The sequence below is a fragment of the Lingula anatina genome, chromosome 1, assembly GCF_051362555.1.
Source record: "Lingula anatina isolate TDL-2025a chromosome 1, LinAna3.0, whole genome shotgun sequence".
Lineage (NCBI taxonomy): Eukaryota > Metazoa > Brachiopoda > Lingulata > Lingulida > Lingulidae > Lingula > Lingula anatina.
The window spans coordinates 57,272,029-57,293,513 of NC_141767.1; the positions used below are offsets into that span (position 1 = coordinate 57,272,029).

General features: G+C 34.9%; 1 protein-coding gene across 6 annotated transcripts in view; it reads right to left on the minus strand.

Moving 5' to 3' along the window:
- The window catches only part of LOC106171449 (KICSTOR complex protein SZT2), a 60,048-nt gene that overhangs the window by 7,098 nt on the left and 31,465 nt on the right, over positions 1 to 21,485 (minus strand). For 4 of the 6 annotated variants that reach the window (XM_087000298.1, XM_087000299.1, XM_087000302.1 and 1 more), the window contains 22 exons: positions 21,328 to 21,378; positions 20,619 to 20,763; positions 19,665 to 19,764; positions 19,458 to 19,581; positions 19,104 to 19,262; positions 18,729 to 18,828; positions 14,163 to 14,254; positions 13,958 to 14,007; positions 13,671 to 13,809; positions 12,887 to 13,011; positions 12,391 to 12,555; positions 12,102 to 12,174; positions 11,728 to 11,895; positions 11,198 to 11,416; positions 8,663 to 8,817; positions 8,030 to 8,216; positions 7,454 to 7,650; positions 7,016 to 7,108; positions 2,238 to 2,418; positions 1,848 to 2,020; positions 1,455 to 1,631; positions 862 to 1,206 (listed from right to left, as the gene is read on the minus strand). In XM_087000298.1, the coding sequence (XP_086856424.1) occupies positions 862 to 1,206; positions 1,455 to 1,631; positions 1,848 to 2,020; positions 2,238 to 2,418; positions 7,016 to 7,108; positions 7,454 to 7,650; positions 8,030 to 8,216; positions 8,663 to 8,817; positions 11,198 to 11,416; positions 11,728 to 11,895; positions 12,102 to 12,174; positions 12,391 to 12,555; positions 12,887 to 13,011; positions 13,671 to 13,809; positions 13,958 to 14,007; positions 14,163 to 14,254; positions 18,729 to 18,828; positions 19,104 to 19,262; positions 19,458 to 19,581; positions 19,665 to 19,764; positions 20,619 to 20,763; positions 21,328 to 21,378 (3,218 nt within the window). The remainder of the gene's footprint in view (positions 1 to 861; positions 1,207 to 1,454; positions 1,632 to 1,847; positions 2,021 to 2,237; positions 2,419 to 7,015; positions 7,109 to 7,453; positions 7,651 to 8,029; positions 8,217 to 8,662; positions 8,818 to 11,197; positions 11,417 to 11,727; positions 11,896 to 12,101; positions 12,175 to 12,390; positions 12,556 to 12,886; positions 13,012 to 13,670; positions 13,810 to 13,957; positions 14,008 to 14,162; positions 14,255 to 18,728; positions 18,829 to 19,103; positions 19,263 to 19,457; positions 19,582 to 19,664; positions 19,765 to 20,618; positions 20,764 to 21,327; positions 21,379 to 21,485) is intronic. The other 2 variants (XM_087000301.1, XM_087000303.1) reach the window with 2 other exon arrangements.

Genomic DNA, 21,485 nt, shown 5'->3' on the forward strand with positions numbered 1-21,485 from the left:
GAATTGATTGTAGCTTTTCCATTTGATAGTTAGGTATTCCAAACAATAGGCTATTGCAATAATCCAGTCTAGAGGTTACAAATGCATGGATGAGTAATTCAGTTTGCTTGGTGTTAATAAGGTGAAAGATCTTGGATATCCGTTGGAGACTAAAATATACTGTTTTACATACTTTGTTAATGTGTGATGTCATTTCACATTTGTTATTAAAAATAACACCCAAGTTCCTTACTTCTGTTGTTGGTTTTATAAAAGAATCCCCAACTCTAATACTATCAAGTGCAGTATTGTCTTTGGAAAAACTTAGAGTTGAAATGGACTAATTCAGTTTTTTCATCATTAAAAACTAAGTAGTTGGACTTGAGCCAAGATCTAAGTTCATTCACACAAGCCTCAATAGTTGCTTTTTCATCACAAGGATTTTCACATATAACATATATCTGGGAATCATCTGCATACAACATCAAATTGAAACCCAACTGGTGGACTCCTTGGTATTCCCTTTAAAATAATCATGTTTTACATCCCTCCTTCCTATTTTATGATCTGATTGTTCTGTGCCATATGGTAAGTGCCAAAAAAACATAAAACTTGATAAAGGGGGGGGGGGGGGGGGGGTAGCAGTCCATAATACAGCACCATCTTGCTGACCAAGGATCCACCTAGTGGTCAACAAATGGACTAGTAATTGCACTGAGGATAGCTTTAGAACAACATCAAAGTCATACATTTTTGGCAAGTTCATTTTCTACATTACATCAAATTACTTTTGGACAATTTTGGATGATAAGATACTTTCACTGTAAAAACATCAATCACACATCCAGATGAAGCTATTCTTGAATCTGCTTATTTACTTACAGCAATGGCAGCATTTGACTGCCTCTGTTGCCACTGGGCATATATAGTCTCCAGCCTGACCTTCTTTTCTGATTCCCTTCTTGTGATCTCCCTGACCTCCCGTAGCTGGTACCCATGTCTCATCACAGGATCCCTAAAACTGCCAAACGGAGACCTGTGTAGAGGATGAGGGGGAAATGTGTCACGGAACAGTTCATCCACTGCTGGCAGGGCTGGATGAACCTCAGGGCGAAGATGCATGGAGACAGATTGAGAGCGCTGCCGCTGCAAGTCTGGCTTGGAAGGAGGGTTCTGATGTTTGAGTAGAAGGTCCACATCTGCTGACTGGATGTATGGATTGGCATCCTAGTCAAGAGTAAAATGTTTGACAATATGGAGGATTTATTCTAAATATCTTTCTCCTTTATTTCTAAATATCTTGACTATATGCAGTATGTTCTTTTTGTACTTTTAAACATCCCAAAAATACCTTTAGAATAGAAAAAATGCAGAGTTTTAATTGCCACAATACAAATTGAATTTGATAATATTAATTGAAATAAGTATTTGTGAAAAAAGTTGAACATGTGATGTGTTATCAAATATGACTTTACCTTTCCCCTGACTGCAGCTAATTCTGTAAATGGGTAATGTTGGAACAAGCCAGCCTTCTGGCTGAGAATACTGGATAACAGGTGTGTCCTAGCATTGTGCCACTGAATTAGTCGTGTAAACTGTCGGTCAAGGGTACTGACCACATCTGCTGCCGAGTTGTATGTGTATAGCTCCATCTGGAATAATGTGTTATAGTAAGCTGATAAAAGCCTTCAAGATATACATACACCAATAAATAGAAATGTTTGACTTAAGGGATAAACCTTTCACTATCAGCAACAGTTTAAACCACCTGAGATGACTCATCTTTTCTAGTCCTTTTATTACTGTATAGCTTTTTCTTCTATTATTGAATTTGTCACAAGTAATTTACATTACATAATCATGCTTACTGATATATCTTTCACACTCAATATGAGAAACCTCTGCCTGGGTACAAAAACCTTTTCCTCTACACCAGATGGTGCTGCAGCAGTGGCGAGTCCACTGCTATTTCCCAGATCACTGGTTTTTTCTGGAGCTGCCTCACTATCCAGGGAACAGAACTTCTGATAGTTCTTCTTCACTAGAGAATTTAAATAAGCTTTGTGTGCATATAAAGACTAATAATGCAACATACCAAAATTTACAGACTTGACAGGTTATTGTGATCAATTCTGTGATTTTTTTGCATCCATTTATATTTGCACTAATGACATCTTTCATTGTAAAATGTCAGTTTTCAGATATGATAATCACAAATGTAATTTTCATGATTAATTCTTTCAGTTAAAAGTAGCTACCTTTCCCACTGAGAGTTGCAGACTGCTGGTCATTTGAGTCTTCTTCCTCATATCGCTCAATACAATGTTTCCATTGGTCAAAATTTCTACCAATCACAATGTAATGATTTGGTTTACCTGGGGTTCCCACACAGGCAAATTGAGCCATATCAAGTGAGGACTCTTTTGAACTCTCTGTACTCTAGAAAAGCAAAAAAATCAATTCAATGAATGGCACAAAACATAAAAAATCACAGACATAATACCCAACAAGCTGCTTTAGAATTGCATTTACTTAAAGGACAAGTTAATACTCAATGTCTCATAAAATGGGTATTTTGTTTTTAAGAATGAACAACATTCTGACGAATTCATACTTACCTAACTAATACCTAAATACATAAACAGCCACATTATAAATTTATACAATGATACTTTCACCTCTTAAAGCTTATGAAAAACAAGGCAGCAAAGCTGTCAAATGTACAGACAAAAAGCAGGAAATAACTATGCACAAAATAGGCTACTGTCAATTCTGATGCAAAAGTACATTATGTTAAACTGCAAATTCAACATCAAATTTTAATTATGCTCAACAGGTAATACCAATGTAAGTAAAACGTGTAACAAGCATAAGGCTTCAGGCCCATGGGAGTTCAAGTTCACACTTTGAAAATGTATAACTTCCAGAAAAAGAAGCCAATTAGACTACTTTTCCAACCCAGGCTGCATTTTAGTCCTGCATTTCTTTTTTGAACATTTGGCAATCATAAGTAACATGGTTTTCCCATAATGGTCATCATGGCAGCAGCACCCATAATTGTTTTCTTCTATTCTGATGCAATATTACATATTGGTTAACAGCATAATGACCGTCAATTTTTAATAATAAAATATACGTATCATGGATTTTCAGAAAATGTGACTAGCATGGGTCTTCAAGCATGTAGAACTTCAAAGTCACACCTTGAAAATGCCAATATGTGAAATATGCTGAAAAGTGAAAAAAAAGCATAACTTCTACAATAATGGCCCGATCATGCTGGTTTTCAAACTTGACCTGCGTTTTATGAATATTCATCAGCTCTGTAAATATAAAGCCCAAAAGTAAAACTGCCTTCCACTTATCGTGTTTACAATGAAAGTGCAAGGTGCCGGTGACGGCGGTGACGGCGGTGATGGCGAAGACAGACGCAGGTGATGGCAATATGTACAGACACATTTTTGACACATCTGTACATATTTACTGTACTGTTTGAGAACAGTAAGTGACATGGTTTTTCTTAAATGGTCATCATGGGAGCAGTGCCCAAAGTAGGTTTTTTTCAAATTTTGATGCAATATTACATAATGTCTAACAGCATAATGACCATCAATTTTTAATAATAAAATATTAGTATCATGGATATTCAGAAAATGTGACTAGCAAAGGTCTTCAGGCCCATGGAACTTCAAAGTCACAACTTGAAAATGCCAAAACGTAAACAAGACAGCACTGTTCTGAAATGTTTTTTTTTTCCATTTTTAACAATTTTTAACATAAAACAAAATTAACAGCTTACTGCCATTTTTATATGATCAACTAATAAAATTGATGAGATGGGAAAAATATCAATAGAGCAGTGTTAAATGTCCAATTTCTTCCATTCTGAGATTCTGAACATAGTGAATGATTGAATCTGACAAACTGCAATGATATGAGTTTATTTCCACTTTTGAAACTTTATTACACAATACACGATAACAAATTAACCATCATTTTTACAAAATCAACTAACAATGTTATAAAGATGCAGGAAATGTCAAACAAACACTTTTAATATCTTATTAATTAAATAATGAAACTGTTAACATGCCTAAGAATTGAATCTGAGGAAATGTGTAAAAACAACATAACTTCTAAAATAATGGCCCGATTATGCTGATTTTTTAACTCAACCTGCATTTTAGCAGGAATGACCACTCCTGTGAGTTTAATGACAATTGGCCTATCTGTTTTTCGTATATTGTGTTTACAGTGTTGCATATATGCTGAAAAGTGAAAAAAAAAAGCATAACTACTAAAATAGTAACCTGATCATGCTGACTTTCGAACTTGACCTGCGTTTTAGTAAGATAGATTACTCCTGTGAGTTTCATGACAACAGGCCTATCGCTTTTCCTTGGAATGTGTTTACAGTGTTGCATATATGCTGAAAAGTGAAAAAAAAGCATAACTTCTACAATAATGGCCCGATCATGCTGATTTTCGAACTTGACCTGCGTTTTATGAATATTCATCAGCTCTGTAAATATAAAGCCAAAAAGTAAAACTGCCTTCCACTTATCGTGTTAACAATGAAAGTGCACGGCGCCGGCGCCGGCGATGACGGCGGCGACAGATGCAGGTGATGGCATTATGTACAGACACATCTATATATATATTTACTGTACTGTTTGAGAACAGTAAGTGACATGGTTTTTCTTAAATGGTCATCATGGGAGCAGTGCCCAAAATAGGTTTTTTTTCAAATTTTGATGCAATATTACATAATGTTTAACAGCATAATGACCATCAATTTTTAATAATAAAATATTAGTATCATGGATATTCAGAAAATGTGACTAGCAAAGGTCTTCAGGCCCATGGAACTTCAAAGTCACAACTTGAAAATGCCAAAATGTAAATAAGACAGCACTGTTCTGAAATGTTTTTTTTCCCCATTTTTAACAATTTTTAACATAAAACAAAATTAACAGTTTACTGCCATTTTTATATGATCAACTTAGAAAATTGATGAGATGGGAAAAATATCAATAAAGCAGTGTTAAATGTCCAATTTCTTCCATTCTGAGATTCTGAACATAGTGAATGATTGAATCTGACAAACTGCAATGATATGAGTTTATTTCCATTTTTGAAACTTGATTACACAATACACGATAACAAGTTTGCCATCATTTTTACAAAATCAACTAACAATGTTGTAAAGATGCAGGAAATGTCAAACAAAAACTTTTACGTATCTTATTAGTTTAATAATGAGACTGTTAACATGCCTAAGAATTGAATCTGAGGAAATGTGAAAAATATGCTGAAAAGTGAAAAAACAGCATAACTTCTACAATAATGGCCCGATCATGCTGATTTTCGAACTTGACCTGCGTTTTATGAATATTCACCAGCTCTGTAAATATAAAGCCAAAAAGTAAAACTGCCCTCCACTTATCGTGTTTACAAGGAAAGTGCACGGCGACGGCATCGGCATCGGCATTGGCATCGCCATCGGCATCGGCATCGGCGACGACAGACGCAGGTGATGGCAATATGTACAGACACATCTGTGTCTGTACATAAAAATTTGAGAAGATGGTTAACACTGAATAATTCACAACTGACAAAATAAATTTTCAATCAATCTACAGCGTCTTTTAAATTAACTACAAATTTAATGTAAATCTGGGAATATAGCACTAACAGGAAGATGGACCCTTCATGAAAGCGTAGATATAAGGTATATTTTGAACTTTAAGTCTGCACTATATAAACAATGCTTAACCTAAAAATGTCAAGTTTTGCACTCAGCTGTGAGATATTTTCCAATCTGACGCTGAACTGAAGAAAAAATATGGAGGCTGAAAATCTCAATTTTTGTACACAGCTGCAAGATCATATATAGAATTTTTATACCAGATTTCAAAACAAACTGTTGAGTAGATTCAGAAATAAAATGCTTAAACTCGATTCAAACCCTAGCAATATGATCACATACCATCTTCAAGATCTTGATGAAACTAAAGGTGTGTTGTTACATCATCCAATTGTTCTGATTATAGGAGAATCCAAATTAGATGGACAAAATCATGTATAGTTGTATTTTCTAACAATGAATTGTCAGTGGCAAAAAGTATGCTGTTAAATGCTGAATTACATGTTTATTGGAGATGCTTCAACTTACTTGACAATGCCAGCAGTTTACACTATGTGTACTGAAAATAACAGCCAAAAGAATGCATACTTTGGTTTTTAGTCCAGATCATGGAAGCCGCTTTCATGAAGAGTGAGATTGTGGAATATATGTTGCTTTAACTTAACTGTCCTTCAATACCAAACTTGTTGGGGATTTTATTGGTTAATGGTTTAGTATTTACATTGTAGATAGATCTGAGGATTAATACCTCAAAAATATTTTAGAAGAAATTATTGGGGATCAGCAACAACATAAAAGGCAACAAATAAGGGTACTTTCTTGGAAAACTTTAATATAACAGTATTTGTAGCAGCTGTGCAGCCAAGTTAAATGTGTTATTGTACACAAAAGCATACCTTAATCCTCAAGTCAAATTCTCTCCTTTTCAGCTCTTATTATTTTATTCTATTTAACTTGACAAAAAATTCAGCTTTACATTGCAGGAAAAATCTTCAAACACGGACAAGTTTATGTTAAAGCCTGGTATGGTAAATGCATTAAATTTCTCCATATTAATGAATTCATTCAACTGTGTGAGTCATAGGCAAAATTATGAGAGAATCTCCAGCCAGACAGTTTAATGGCTGCAAAGGTGAGGCGATCAGGTTGGGGTTGACTTAGGCAAGACTTAAAAGGGACTGAAAATTTCTCATCCTCCAACTGTTCCTGATGAAATCAGGTTTCTGCATCAGGTCATCTTCAGAAGTGATTACTAAGTCAGAACTGGAATACTATACTATTTCCCTAAATATGTATTCTTCACAGTGATACATGCAATGACCTTGAATTCATCAGTTCAGAGTTGGATACACCTGTTGTTTAACTGTTGTGTTTTTGAATATGATTCACCTCATTTATTCTAGGCCAAGCTGAAAGCATGATGTTCCTCAACCTCCCTCTCCTGACAGTTCTCAACATGTATTGAGCCCTGTTTACTGCTTTCTAGTCAGTAAAAAAAAAAATCCCTGCAGAACTTAACCTTTCAGGAAAAGGCTAGGCAAAAGAACGTCCAAATAAAAAACATAAGTCTAAGAATGTGAAGTTGCAAAGAAAAGTAAACTACTGGTAGAAAAGCAAGAGTAAGTATTCCATAATTTCAAAAGTAGAACAATAAAAAGCACTTTGAACCCACTCCAAGCAACCTGTCATTGTTATCTACTCCTATATTTAAGATGTGAGAGATAGACCAAAGTGGTTAACTGTCCTTGTCCCCTCCTTGAATACAGTGGCAATACCAACCACACACGATAAACCCCTCTCTAGTGCAGTTCCCATATATCCACTTACCATAGAAGTTACTCTGGAGGGGTTATATGGATGATACCCCATATCCTCCTCTGTCTGAAGTTTTGATATGTGTTTGAACACTCGCACTGTGATATCTGGTGACAGGCTGGACACCATGGCCTGAAACTCCTTCAGCACAAATTCCACAGACACACGCAACAAAAGGACACCAGAAAACTTCTGAATGGAGGGAACTCCTAGAAAATTTTGTGAACAATACAAATTGTACTATAAATGACCTAAAATTAAAATATACATGTACCAATATGAGACTCTATCTTATTGCTCATATAAAAAGATTTGGCAAGGTTTCCTGGACATGAAGACTAAAACATGGATCACATTTACAATCTTCCTGATAACCCTTTCTCTGTAGCTATAGACCTCTGCAGAAAAACCAGCTTCGATTACCTTTACTGGTGATTCACTTACCATAAACATGACATGAGTCCACATTGAACATTGTTAGTGTCATTTCCACAGACATAAACACTGCTGCTTAATGCAAATCTACCATTAATAGACAAGGCAGAAAACTATTTTGCAAGTTAATATCAGATTTTTACCACATCTTACCAAGTTTAGCAGCAAACTCCAGCCAGGACAGCATTGTGGTGGGATACAGAGGCAACAGGATCCCTCTCTCACCAATCTCATACTTCCAGATCTTTTGCTTCAGTTCTAGCTCATGTTTGTGTTGTGCATCTGTTTCCAGCTTCTCCTGGCTGTTTGTCTGCTGGTCTAGTTTGCCAGCATCACCACTCTGTAATAGTTTCAGAAAAAGCACCCCTGCTCATCAAAAACATAAACGTAAAATAATGATTCTTTATGATCATCATCATTTGGCTAGAAAAATAATTCCCAACCCCAAATACTTGTTCCACAACCATTGAATAACTTTCCATGCATATTTAAATTTTGTAAAATAACTTTCAATATAAACTACAAAATGACTTATTTAGATGTCTAATTAAAAAAATCTTATCTCTAGATCTAATTCAAAATTGTTAAGAGTTAATTTTGAATATATATATAAGTACATGGCTGCATACAGTGAAGAGAAGGAAGAACAAATGGTATAACTGAATGTCCTAGATATGCATAACATAAGGTGAATTGTCTATAGTACATCACACTTCAATTGTATTCATATATTATGATATTCAATCAACACATTGATAACTGTCAATTTTGGATAGATTAACATACCCTGCTAGGAGACATAAAGGATAATCTTCCTTTGGAGAATAAGTCCAAAAATGATGGTGTATTTGACAGGGTCCCCGGAGAAGTCACAGGAATTCCTTTTCTTGGAGACTCTGAATGCATTTTCCTCAGTGGTGCATGGGGAAGGCTGTTGGCTTCTATAATGAAAACAAGGCAGCAAAGCTGTCAAATGTACAGACAAAAAACAGGAAATAACTATGCACAAAATAGGCTACTGTCAATTCTGATGCAAAAGTACATTCCTTAAAATGTGTTAACAGTGTTGCATATATGCTGAAAAGTGAAAAAAACAGCATAACTTCTACAATAATGGCCCGATCATGCTGATTTTCGAACTTGACCTGCGTTTTATGAATATTCATCAGCTCTGTAAATATTATGCCAAAAAGTAAAACTGCCCTCCACTTATCGTGTTTACAATGAAAGTGCACGGTGTCGGCGACAGCGACAGTGACGGCGACGACAGACACAGGTGATGGCAATATGTACAGACACATCTGTACATATTTACTGTACTGTTTGAGAACAGTAAGTGACATGGTTTCTCTTAAATGGTCATCATGGGAGCAGTGCCCAAAATAGGTTTTTTTCAAATTTTGATGCAATAATACATAATGTTTAACAGCATAATGACCATCAATTTTTCATAATTAAATATTAGTATCATGGATATTCAGAAAATGTGACTAGCAAAGGTCTTCAGGCCCATGGAACTTCAAAGTCACAACTTGAAAATGCCAAAATGTAAACAAGACAGCACTGTTCTGAAATGTTTTTTTTTTTTTTTCATTTTTAACAATTTTTTTAAACATAAAACAAAATTAACAGGTTACTGCCATTTTTATACGATCAACTGAGAAAATTGATGAGATGGGAAAAATATCAATAGAATAGTGTTTAATGTCCAATTTCCTCCATTCTAAGATTCTGAACATAGTGAATGATTGAATCTGACAAACTGCAATGATATGAGTTTATTTCCATTTTTGACACTTTATTACACAATACACGATAACAAGTTTACCATCATTTTTACATATTCAACTAACAATGTTGTAAAGATGCAGGAAATGTCAAACAAACACTATTACATGTCTTATTAGTTAAATAATGAGACTGTTAACATGCCTAAGAATTGAATCTGAGGAAATGTGAAACAAGACAGCTCTGTTCTGACATGGGTTTATTTCCATTTTTAACACTTTTTTTAACATAAAACAAAATTAACAGTTTACTGCAATTTTTATATGATCAACTAAGAAAATTGATGAGATGGGAAAAATATCAATAGAATAGTGTTTAATGTCCAATTTCCTCCATTCTGAGATTCTGAACATAGTGAATGATTGAATCTGACAAACTGCAATGATATGAGTTTATTTCCATTTTTGACACTTTATTACACAATACACGCTAACAAGTTTACCATCATTTTTACATAATCAACTAACAATATTGTAAAGATGCAGGAAATGTCAAACAAACACTTTTACGTATCTTATTAGTTCAGTAATGAGACTGTTAACATTGCCTAAGAGTTGAATCTGAGGCAATGTGAAAAAACAGCTTAACTTCTAAAATAATGCCCCGATTATGCTGATTTTCGAACTCAACCTGCGTTTTAGTAAGATTGACCACTCCTGTGAGTTTAATGACAATTGGCCCATCTGTTCTTCTTATATTGTGTTTACGGTGTTGCATATATGCTGAAAAATGAAAAAACAGCATAACTACTAAAATAGTGGCCCGATCATGCCGATTTTTGAACTTGACCTGCATTTTAGTAAGATTGATTATTCCTGTGAGTTTCATGACAACAGGCCTAACGGTTTGCCTTAAAATGTGTTTACAGGGTTGCATATATGCTGAAAAGTGAAAAAACAGCATAACTTATACAATAATGGCCCGATCATGCTGATTTTCGAACTTGACCTGCGTTTTATGAATATTCATCAGCTCTGTAAATATAAAGCCAAAAAGTAAAACTGCCCTCCACTTATCGTGTTTACAAGGAAAGTGCACGGCGCCGGCGACGGCGACGGCGACGGCGACGACAGACGCAGGTGATGGCAATATGTACAGACACATCTGTGTCTGTACATAAAAATGGGTGTTTTAAATGTTCAGATCCACCTTCATGTTAAGAACTACATACTGAATAAGGGGCGGATCCAGAAATATTTTCTGACAGTCTTCCAAATTATCTTCATTAATCTATCCTCTATTTTTGATCATCTTCCAACAGAAAAAAAAGATACCTGTCAATGTAATCTTGAAATTCTGTCCGTCTTCCGGAAGACCCAGAAGACGGCCTAAATCTGCCCCTGACTGATCTGATCTTTTAAAAAAATCATGTTTCACCCTTCCACTGAATGTAAAAAATGGTGATTATTATGTGCTTCAAATCAGACATCCCAGATTAATTGTATCCCAAATAATATCTGCTAAAACATTTCAGTATTAACTGAATAATCAAAATTTCATGCAGCATGCTCTCACTCCTAGCATGCCACCTACTTTCTGAGACTACTGGAGAGGAGGGCACTGACTGGAACAGCCCCTCCAGTGCATCCTTGTATCTATATGGTATCTCACAGAGAGGGGCAGTCAGCAGACGGTACTCCATCACTATGTCACACAGGGCACAGCGAATAGCATGGGTTAGCTTCTCCTTGAGGAAATTCATGTCTACATCTCCCCTCTCCCAGATACTCAGCTGAATCAAGGACAGGGGACCTAGTGAGAAAATGATATCAAAACTAAGTTGTGTAAAATTGTAATAATATATTGTAAGGAGCACTTTCAAATCTAAACTAAATTATCTTATATACATTTCCAACATTTCTTTATTTCGTAAAAGAAAACCCAAATAGCCGTTGGTCCTGTGGCAAAAAGCACTACATTAATTTAACTTCCATGTGTGACTTGTATTGAAGTTACCTCAAACTGCAAAACATGAACTGCAGAGTGAAAATAACTTTAGTTCATGGTACTGCCCTTTGAAATGTCAAGATGTCAAGCCAGAATCACTACCCATTCATTCTTACCTGGCTTCTTCTTGTTACTGGTTTCGTGTCTGACAGCAGTAGAGATGGTATCAAAGTCAGCAGGATCCAAACCTTCTTGGTAAGCATTTGGAGAGGGCTTTGAACCTCCTAATGGCTGAACTGCACTTCCACTTCCTTCCACCAGTCTCAAATGGACACATGCAATGCCTGAAAAGATTAAATATTCAAAAGCTATATATAATCCTAAAAATAAATGTTCACACAAAGCCTGTTCAGTGTGATTAACTGTAAAAGCTGAAACCAAACTATCACTCCTGGTGATAATAAGTTCCATTTTTCAACAAAATACCATTCACACCCATAAATCAAACAATCATTTAATCCTGGTTCACAATAGTCCATTTCATCCTTACCTTTTCTACCTGTGGCATGAGGTCGATTATACAGAAATACATCTCCAGATGATGGAATTTCCTCAGAGTAATCCTAAAAAAATGGTACACTTCATTTACTCATCAAAAACAGTCAAAATCAAAATCTAGGATAAATTTGTAATTAAACAATTTATGAAATTTATAAATTATCATTAATATATAATAAAATATCATAACCAAAACACAATGTGTAATTTAAAGTAGTGAATGGTATACTGTATAGTAAGAAATCATCAGAAAGTGTAGTGACTGTAGATTCATGGCTTACCAGGAAGTGATGCTCCTCTTTATTATCAATGTAATTTGGCACAAACAGAAACTGCCTCATGTTCTGGCGAAGATAGTGCATGAAAGCAAAGAGGTAATGCATAGCAGCAGCTGGGGGAACCAGACGTAGCACCTCTTTAGGAGCTGTAAAGGGCCGCTGTATAAACTAGAAGAAACAATGTGCTATTTAAAAATTAATTTACTTTGCATTTCAAAACTGAGCATTGGTTTATAGGCATTTTCTGCATTCATATTCTAGAAAACTGTTCATTAGTGTTCTTGGAAAGACTTCATTAAAATATGTATACTTCAGGTCATATGCATATTTACTGACCAGTTTGGTTTAGGATTAAAGTCTCCCCCCCCCCCCCCCCCAAAAAAAAAAAAAAAAAAAAAAGATGCTACCAAGGAAGGAAGGAAAATTCTGCAGATTCAAATATTGTACTCATTCAAATTATCAAGCTATGAAAGCATCATTATCCCTTCTTCCCTCTCACCTGAACATCATCTACAGTCAGCTTACACATGGCATTTCTTGCCAACATCACAGATATCACATCCAACACAGCATCATCCATCTTCCTCTTCAATACATCTATCAGATCTTCTTTGATTTCAGGGCCTGGGACAAGACAACGAAAGTGCAACTAAATTTTGATTGCAAGCAGCTTTTATAACAGCATCATCTATTAAATAAAGCCATTTATCTATAAAATATTTACATGAAGTGGTACTTTCAAGTATCATATTTCATGTTTTAGTAAATATAATACCAATATTGAGGCAGCTACAGCCATCTGAACTAGCATCAGTCAAACATAACTGATTTTCTTATAACACAAATATAACATTGATTTTCTTCTAACAATTTCTAGTCAGATTTATCCATCCTCCCCAACCACTTGTCCATTTCCTACCACAAATTTGCCCGATGTCCCTTATTATTACCACTTAATGTTTATCAATGATTTCTATGTATATCTTACGTATGAAATTTTTTAATTTTGTGTTCATACCATTTTAGATGCTTTTAATCTATTCATTGCATTGCACGACCTTAATGCTTAACTCTGCTTTGCCCTGTAGCTGATGTGCTTTATTGAATTGAACTGACATATCTCGACTCCTTGGCCTATTGTTAACATTTGCTGAACATTAACTCGGTGACTTGCTTTCCATTTTTTTTGTGAAATCCTTCACTGAACATATTTATAGGATTTTTGTTGCCATTAAGGTTCAAAGACCAATACACTTTTCTCTTACAAAGTAATATCTACTCACCTGCATCTGTTATGCCATGGACAGATAATTCGATGCATTCCTCGTTCTTCCTGGAGAAGATCCTGCTGCTGGTTGATGAGGACAGGGACAGCATCTCTGGATCTCTGTCTGTGGAGGATAACCTCCGCATCCTTAAATCCTACAGAGAGCAGTCAACATTTATACTTACATATATACATGTTACGCGCTTCATGCTTAATAATCAAAGGCAACACATTTCACAGGCAAGAAACAATTTATACAGTACTGCTGTGGCTACACTTAAAGAACACTTTTACATACAGTACCTTGCTAAATGGAAACCCCGAAGCTGAAGAATCATCTCTAGTCATGGCAGCTAAAATGCAAAATAATTTGATTGGATTCTGGGAACATATATCATCTATGAAAATATTTTAGTTTTGAATAAGGAATGCCTTAAATTCTATTCTTAAAAAAGTTGGAATCACTATTGAAGACAATGTTTCCTGTATAATTTTTTATGCCCCTTACCTTCTGACAGTTTTGATCCATCTACCTGGTCTTCAGGCCCCCCTGAATCCCCTAATTGCACAGACTGTGTTACAGGGATACAGTCACTAACCCTGGAGTTACCAAAGGAGATACAATATATATAAATATATGTATTGGGAGAATCCCAAACCCACCATGGCATAGGTATCAGAAAAAAACAGCCCTATGCTCAAATATTTTATTCTGCCTACACATTCATACTAAAAATTAACAAAAACAAGGCAGCAAAGCTGTCAAATGTACAGACAAAAAGCAAGAAATAACAAAACAGGCTACTGTCAATTCTGATGCAAAAGTACATTATGCTTAACTGCAAATTCAACATCAAATTTTAATTATGCTCAACAGGTAATACCAATGTAAGTGAAATGTGTAACAAGCGTAAGGCTTCAGGCCCATGGGAGTTTAAGTTCACACTTTGAAAATGCCAGAATGAGAAAAATGAAAATTTCACATAAAACTGCTTAAATTCAATAATAAATGATAACCCATTTGAGCTGGCTTCCTTATTTGAACTGCATGCCAATCCTACAAATCATACTTGTAAGTTGAAAATAATAATAAGTAACACAGTTTTCTTTTCATAATGTTTGCAGTAGCAGTGCAAAAAGATTTTTGTCAATTTTGATGTAACATTACATAATAAATTACAGAATAATTATCACCAATTTTTGATTATTGACTATAAATAACATGGACATGTAGAAAATTTGATTACCATTTGGCTTCATGTCCATGGGAGCAGCACCCAAAATTGTGTTTTCTTCTATTTTAATGCAATATTACATAATGCTTAACAGCATAATGACCATCAGTTTTTAATAATAAAAGATCCGAATCATGGATTTTCAGAAATGTGACTAGCATGGGTCTTCAAGCCGGTGGAGATTCTTAAGTCACACCTTGAAAATGCCAATATGTGAAAAATTAAATTTTCACAAAAAACTGATTAACTGCCAAAAAAATTTACCAAATAGACTGCATTGCCCACTGAAGCTTTATTTAAGTCCCATGTTTCTTCCTGTAAGTTTGAGAACAGTAAGTGACATGGTTTTCCTTAAATGGTCATCATGGGAGCAGTGTCCAAAATAGGGGTGTCTTCAAATTTTGATGCAATATTACATAATGTTTAACAGGATAATTACCATCAATTTTTAATAATAAAATATTAGTATCATGGATATTCAGAAAATGTTCCTAGCAAAGGTCTTCAGGTCCAAGGAACTTCAAAGTGACACCTTGAAAATGCTAAAATGTAGACAAGACAGCACTGTCCTGAAATGTTTTTTTTTTCCATTTTTAACAATTTTTTAACATATAACAAAATTAACAATTTACTGCCATTTATATATGATCAACTAAGAAAATTGATGAGATGGGAAAAATATCAATAGAACAGTGTTTAATGTCCAATTTCCTCCATTCTGAGTTTCTGAACATAGTGAATGAATGAATCTGACAAACTGCAATGATATGAGTTTATTTCCATTTTTGAAACTCTATTATACAATACATGATAACAAGTTTACCATCATTTTTACATAATCAACTAACAATGTTGTAAAGATGCAGGAAATGTCAAACAAACACTTTTACGTATCTTATTAGTTCAATAATGAGACTGTTAACATGCCTAAGAATTGAATCTGAGGAAATGTGAAAAAACAGCATAACTTATAAAATAATGGCCCGATTATGCTGATTTTCGAACTTGACCTGCGTTTTAGTAAGATTGATTACTCCTGTGAGTTTCATGACAACAGGTCTATCGGTTTTCCTTGAAATGTGTTAACAGTGTTGCACATATGCTGAAAAGTGAAAAAACAGCATAACTACTAAAATAGTGGCCCGATCATGCCGATTTTCGAACTTGATCTGCATTTTAGTAAGATTGATAACTCCTGTGAGTTTCATGACAACAGGCCTATCGGTTTTCCTTGAAATGTGTTAACAGTTTTGCATATATGCTAAAAAGTGAAAAAACAGGATAAATTCTACAAATATGGCCCGATCATGCTGATTTTCGAACTTGACCTGCATTTTATGAATATTAGTCAGCTCTGTAAATATAAAGCCAAAAAGTAAAACTGTCTTCCACTTATGGTGTTAACGCTGAAAGTGCACGGCGACGGCGACGGCGACATGATCGGCGACGGCGACGACAGACGCAGGTGATGGCAATATGTACAGACACATCTGTGTCTGTACATAAAAACAGGAGACTGCCCAATTCTGATGCAATAATACATTATGTTTAACTGCACAGTCAACATAAAATTTTAATTATGCACAACAGGTAACGCTGATGAAAGTAAAAGCATAAGGCTCCAGGCCCATCAGAGTTCAAGTTTTCAATTAGAAAGTGCCAGAATGAGAAAAATGAAAATTTCACAAAAAATGCATAAATTTAATAAAAATGATGACCCAACTGACCTGGCTTTCTAATTTGAACTGCATGCCAATCCTAAAAATCGTACTTATAAGTTAAATATAATAATAAGTAACACAGTTTTCTTTTCATAATGTTTGCAGTAGCAGTGCAAAAAGATTATTGTCAATTTTGATGTAACATTACATAATAAATTATAGAATAATTATCACCAATTTTTGATTATTGACTATAAATAGCATGGACATGTAGAAAATTTGATTACCATTAGGCTTCATGTCCATGGGAGCTCTCAGTCCCACAATGAATATGCCAAAAAGATAATGAATATTTCACTAAGTGTATAACTTCCAGAAAAAGAAGCCAATTAGACTGCTTTTCCAACTCGGGCTGCATTTTAGTCCTGTGTTTCTTTTTTGAAAGTTTGACAGTAATAAGTAACACCGTTTTCCCATAATGGTCATCATGGCAGCAGCACCAAATATTGTGTTTTCTTCTATTTTGATGCAACATTACATAATGCTTAACAGCATAATGACCATCAATTTTAAATGATAAAATATACGTGTCATGGATTTTCAGAAAATGTGACTAGCAAGGGTCTTCAAGCCCATGGAGGTTCTAAGTCGCACCTTGAAAATGTCAATAAGTGAAAAATTAAATTTTCACAAAAAACTGTTAAATTGCCAGAAAAATTTACCAAACAGACTGCATTGCCTACTGAGGCTGTATGTTAGACCCATGTTTCTTTCTTGTAAGATTGAGAACAGCAAGTGACATGTTTTCCCTTAAATGGTCATCATAGGAGCAGTGCCCTAAATAGGGGTTTCTTCAAATTTTGATGCAACGTTACATAATGTTTAACAGCATGATAACCATCAAATGTTATTAATAAAATATTAGTAACATGGACATTCAGAAAACATGACAAGCAAAGGTCTTCAGGCCCATGGAACTTCAAAGTCACATCTTGAAAATGCCAAAATGTAAACAAGACAGCACTGTCCTGAAATGGGTTTATTTCCATTTTTAACACTTTTTTAACATAAAACAAAATAAACATTTTACTGCCATTTTTATATGACCAACTAAGAAAATTGATGAGATGGGAAAAGTATCAATAGAACAGTGTTAAATGTCCAATTTCCTCCATTCTGAGATTCTGAACATAGTGGATGATTGAATCTGACAAACTGCAATGATATGAGTTTATTTCCATTTTTGACACTTTATTACACAATACATGATAACAAGTTTACCATGTTTTTTTACATAATCAACTAACAATGTTGTAAAGATGCAGGAAATATCAAACAAATACTTTTACGCATCTAATTAGTTCAATAATGAGACTGTTAACATGCCTAATAATTGAATCTGAGGAAATGTGAAAAAACAGTATAACTTCTAAAATAATGGCCCGATTATGCTGATTTTCGAACTCAACCTGCATTTTAGTAAGATTGACCACTCCTGTGAATATAATGCCAATTGGCCAATCCGTTTTTCTTATATTGTGTTATCAGTGTTGCATTTATATTGAAAAGTGAAAAAACAGCATAAATTCCCTAAAAATGGCCCAATCATGCTGATTTTCGAACTTGACCTGCGTATTAAGAATTTTCATCAGTTCTGTAAGTTTCAAGCCAAAAGGTAAAATGGTTTTCCACTTACTGTGTTATCGGTGCTGCATATATGCTGAAAAAGTGAAAAAACAGCATAAATTCCCTAAAAATGGCCCAATCATGCCAGTTTTCGAACTTGACCTGCATATTATGAATATTCATCAGTTCTGTAAGTTTCAAGTCAAAAGGTACAATGGTTTTCCATTTATCGTGTTATCGGTGCTGCATATATGTTGAAAAAAGTGAAAAAACAGCATAAATTCCCTAAGAGTGACCCGATCATGCTGATTTTCGAACTTGACCTGCGTATTATGAATATTCATCAGTTCTGCAAGTTTCAAATCAAAATGCAAAATGGTTTTCCACTTATCGTGTTATCGGTAAAAGTGCACGGCGACGGCGACGGCGACGACAGCGACGACGGCGACGGCGACGACAGACGCAGATGATGGCTATATGTACAGACACATCTGTGTCTGTACATAAAAAACCCTTAATATTCTTAATATTTAAGAGGTGCAGTTTTCCTACCTCAAGTAGAACACGTTTCCATTATTTTCTCTGAGCACAAACATGTTTTTCCTGTTGTTCACAGAGAAGGCATTCAGCACTGATCTCAGAGCTTGGATACCTAAAACATACCACAACTGTTATGACTGCAAATTTCTTTGTTTCTAAAAGATATTCATGACTTATATATGTTCTGGATATATTTATACAAATTTGAAAACAATTGCAAAACCAAAATTTCATTATTATCTCCATCAGACACATTTAAAATGACTTTTTAAGAGTACTTGTGTTACATTTGCACATGTAATAAAGCATTCTTCAGAATTTGTACCAGGCAGTAATTGTACATTATTATCATGGTTTTTTATTCCCAAACGTCACCCCTGCTTTTACCTCTAGACAGCCCAGTTCTCCCCAGTCCTGTTTTTAACCTTGGGTGCAGTGTAAACTGATGTTTCCACACACAGTCACAGGCAAAGTGCCCTGGTTCGAAGTCAAGAGCAGCAGCTAGGTAACCTTCCTTAGGGCCAAGATCTTCTTCTTCATCTGATTCTTAAGTCAAATAACATAACTAAATTACCCAACTTCTACATTCTTTGCAACTTTGGTGCACACTGAAATACAGGTATAAAATTACAACTTCAAAAACCAATTACTAGCAAAACCAGTATGCATTCTTCAAATAACTTCTTTAAAAATCTTCATAATTTTCTAGCTCCCTTTCTAATCAATGAAGAGAAGCTTTACCATCACTCCTTCTAGAGGCATGCATGGCTTCCAGATCCCTCTTCCAGGAGATATCCTCATCTGCCTCTGGCACCAGCAGGCTATTGCACATTCGGGTGTCATGGAGGTCTTGCAGCAGAAGTCGCTACAAAAATATATTCAATTATCTCAAAGGAATCATTTTTAATGCACAGCAAGTATTCACAGAAAAAAAAGCTTGCAACCCACCTGATTGACAATCCTTCCTGTCTCTCTGATGTTACTGATGACATTATTGTATAATATCTTCATATGCACCAAGTCTTCTGTTTCTTCCTCGCCTGTGTAGCTGAAAGTGACATTGATAGTTGTAACAACTTTTCACAGTTGGTATTAAATACTTTTCTTTATAGTTTAATCATTAGAACAACTATTTCATTTTAAACTGACAAATACTCTGCTCATGCATTAACACTGTTATCAAGACATCTTAGTAGGTGTGAAAGTTGTCATGTAATATAACCTTGTAAGGGAGTATGTGCCATGTGTTGTCACATTACATTACCAGGTGTGGAAGATGTCATGTTATATTGCCTAGTGAGGAAGTAGATGTTATATTACCGGGAGTGGAAGCTGTCATGTTATATTGTCTGGTGTAGAAGTAGATGTCATGTTAAATTACCGGGTGTGGAAGCTGTCATGTTTTATTGCCTGGTGTAGAAGTAGATGTCATGTTAAATTACCGGGTGTGGAAGCTGTCATGTTATATTGCCTGGTGTGGAAGAAGATGTCATGTTATATTGCCTAGTGAGGAAGTAGATGTTATATTAACGGGAGTGGAAGCTGTCATATTATATTGTCTGGTGTAGAAGTAGATGTCATGTTAAATTACCGGGTATGGAAGCTGTCATGTTATATTGTCTGGTGTGGAAGAAGATGTCATGTTATATTGCCTAGTGAGGAAGTAGATGTTATGTTATATTGTCTAGTGTGGAAGTAGATGTTATGTTATATTGCCCAGTGTGGAAGTAGATGTTATGTTATATTGTCCAGTGTGGAAGTAGATGTTATGTTATATTGCCCAGTGTGGAAGTAGATGTTATGTTATATTGTCCAGTGTGGAAGTAGATGTTATGTTATATTGCCCAGTGTGGAAGTAGATGCCATGTTATATCTCCTGGTGTGGAAGTTATGTTATATTACCTGGTGTGGAAGAAGATATCCACTTTGTCCCTGTTGACCTTCATGAGTAGCCAGAAGTCTGGCAGTCTAGGCTGCTGTGGACCAGTGTCATGCATTGACAACATACCCCCCTCAGCATCTGAATCACTGGAGTCACCTTCATAGCCTAAAACATTCACAAATGTTTGTGTAAAGCACTAGAATGGGAGGCCATCTTAATTGGGCTCCAATTGTACAAACTTGTACGCTATTTACAACATGAAAGGGGAAAACAAAACATTTTTTTTTTTAGTTATAAGGTGGTATATATAACTATAACTTATATTTTCCAGTCACTGATTATCAGTGATATTCAACTTCAATAAAAGACAACAATAATAAGAAAAAGGAAGATAAAAAGATAATTTAAATGAAGATAGACAAAACAAAACAAAGTAATTAAATGACTCCTATGTTATATAACCAATTCTTAAAATTGTCTTACTATAACTTGAAGTTAAATAAATGCCAATGCACAACAACAGAACATGTTTCTCTGAACATTCTTTCACTCAATCTACTGGGAAAAAATACTGAAAATTGAAGTACTAATTTCAAAATGTGAGTACATGCATCAAGAGAGACTTTCCTAATTATCATTAACAGCATAAAACATAACAGAAACAAAAAAAGAAAGAAAGGCTTATATAGCACACACAGAAAATAAATTTTAATGTCAATCTTATTATACCAAAAAGTACGTGAAATGCACTTTCACTGCTGCTTGTGTCTCCATCGTAGCCTATATAAAATAGCAACATAATATAAACAAGCATAATTCACAATCTATTATTGGTTTCATTTATTCAACGCTATACTTTTCAATACTTTTTGTTGCATTCACTCAAT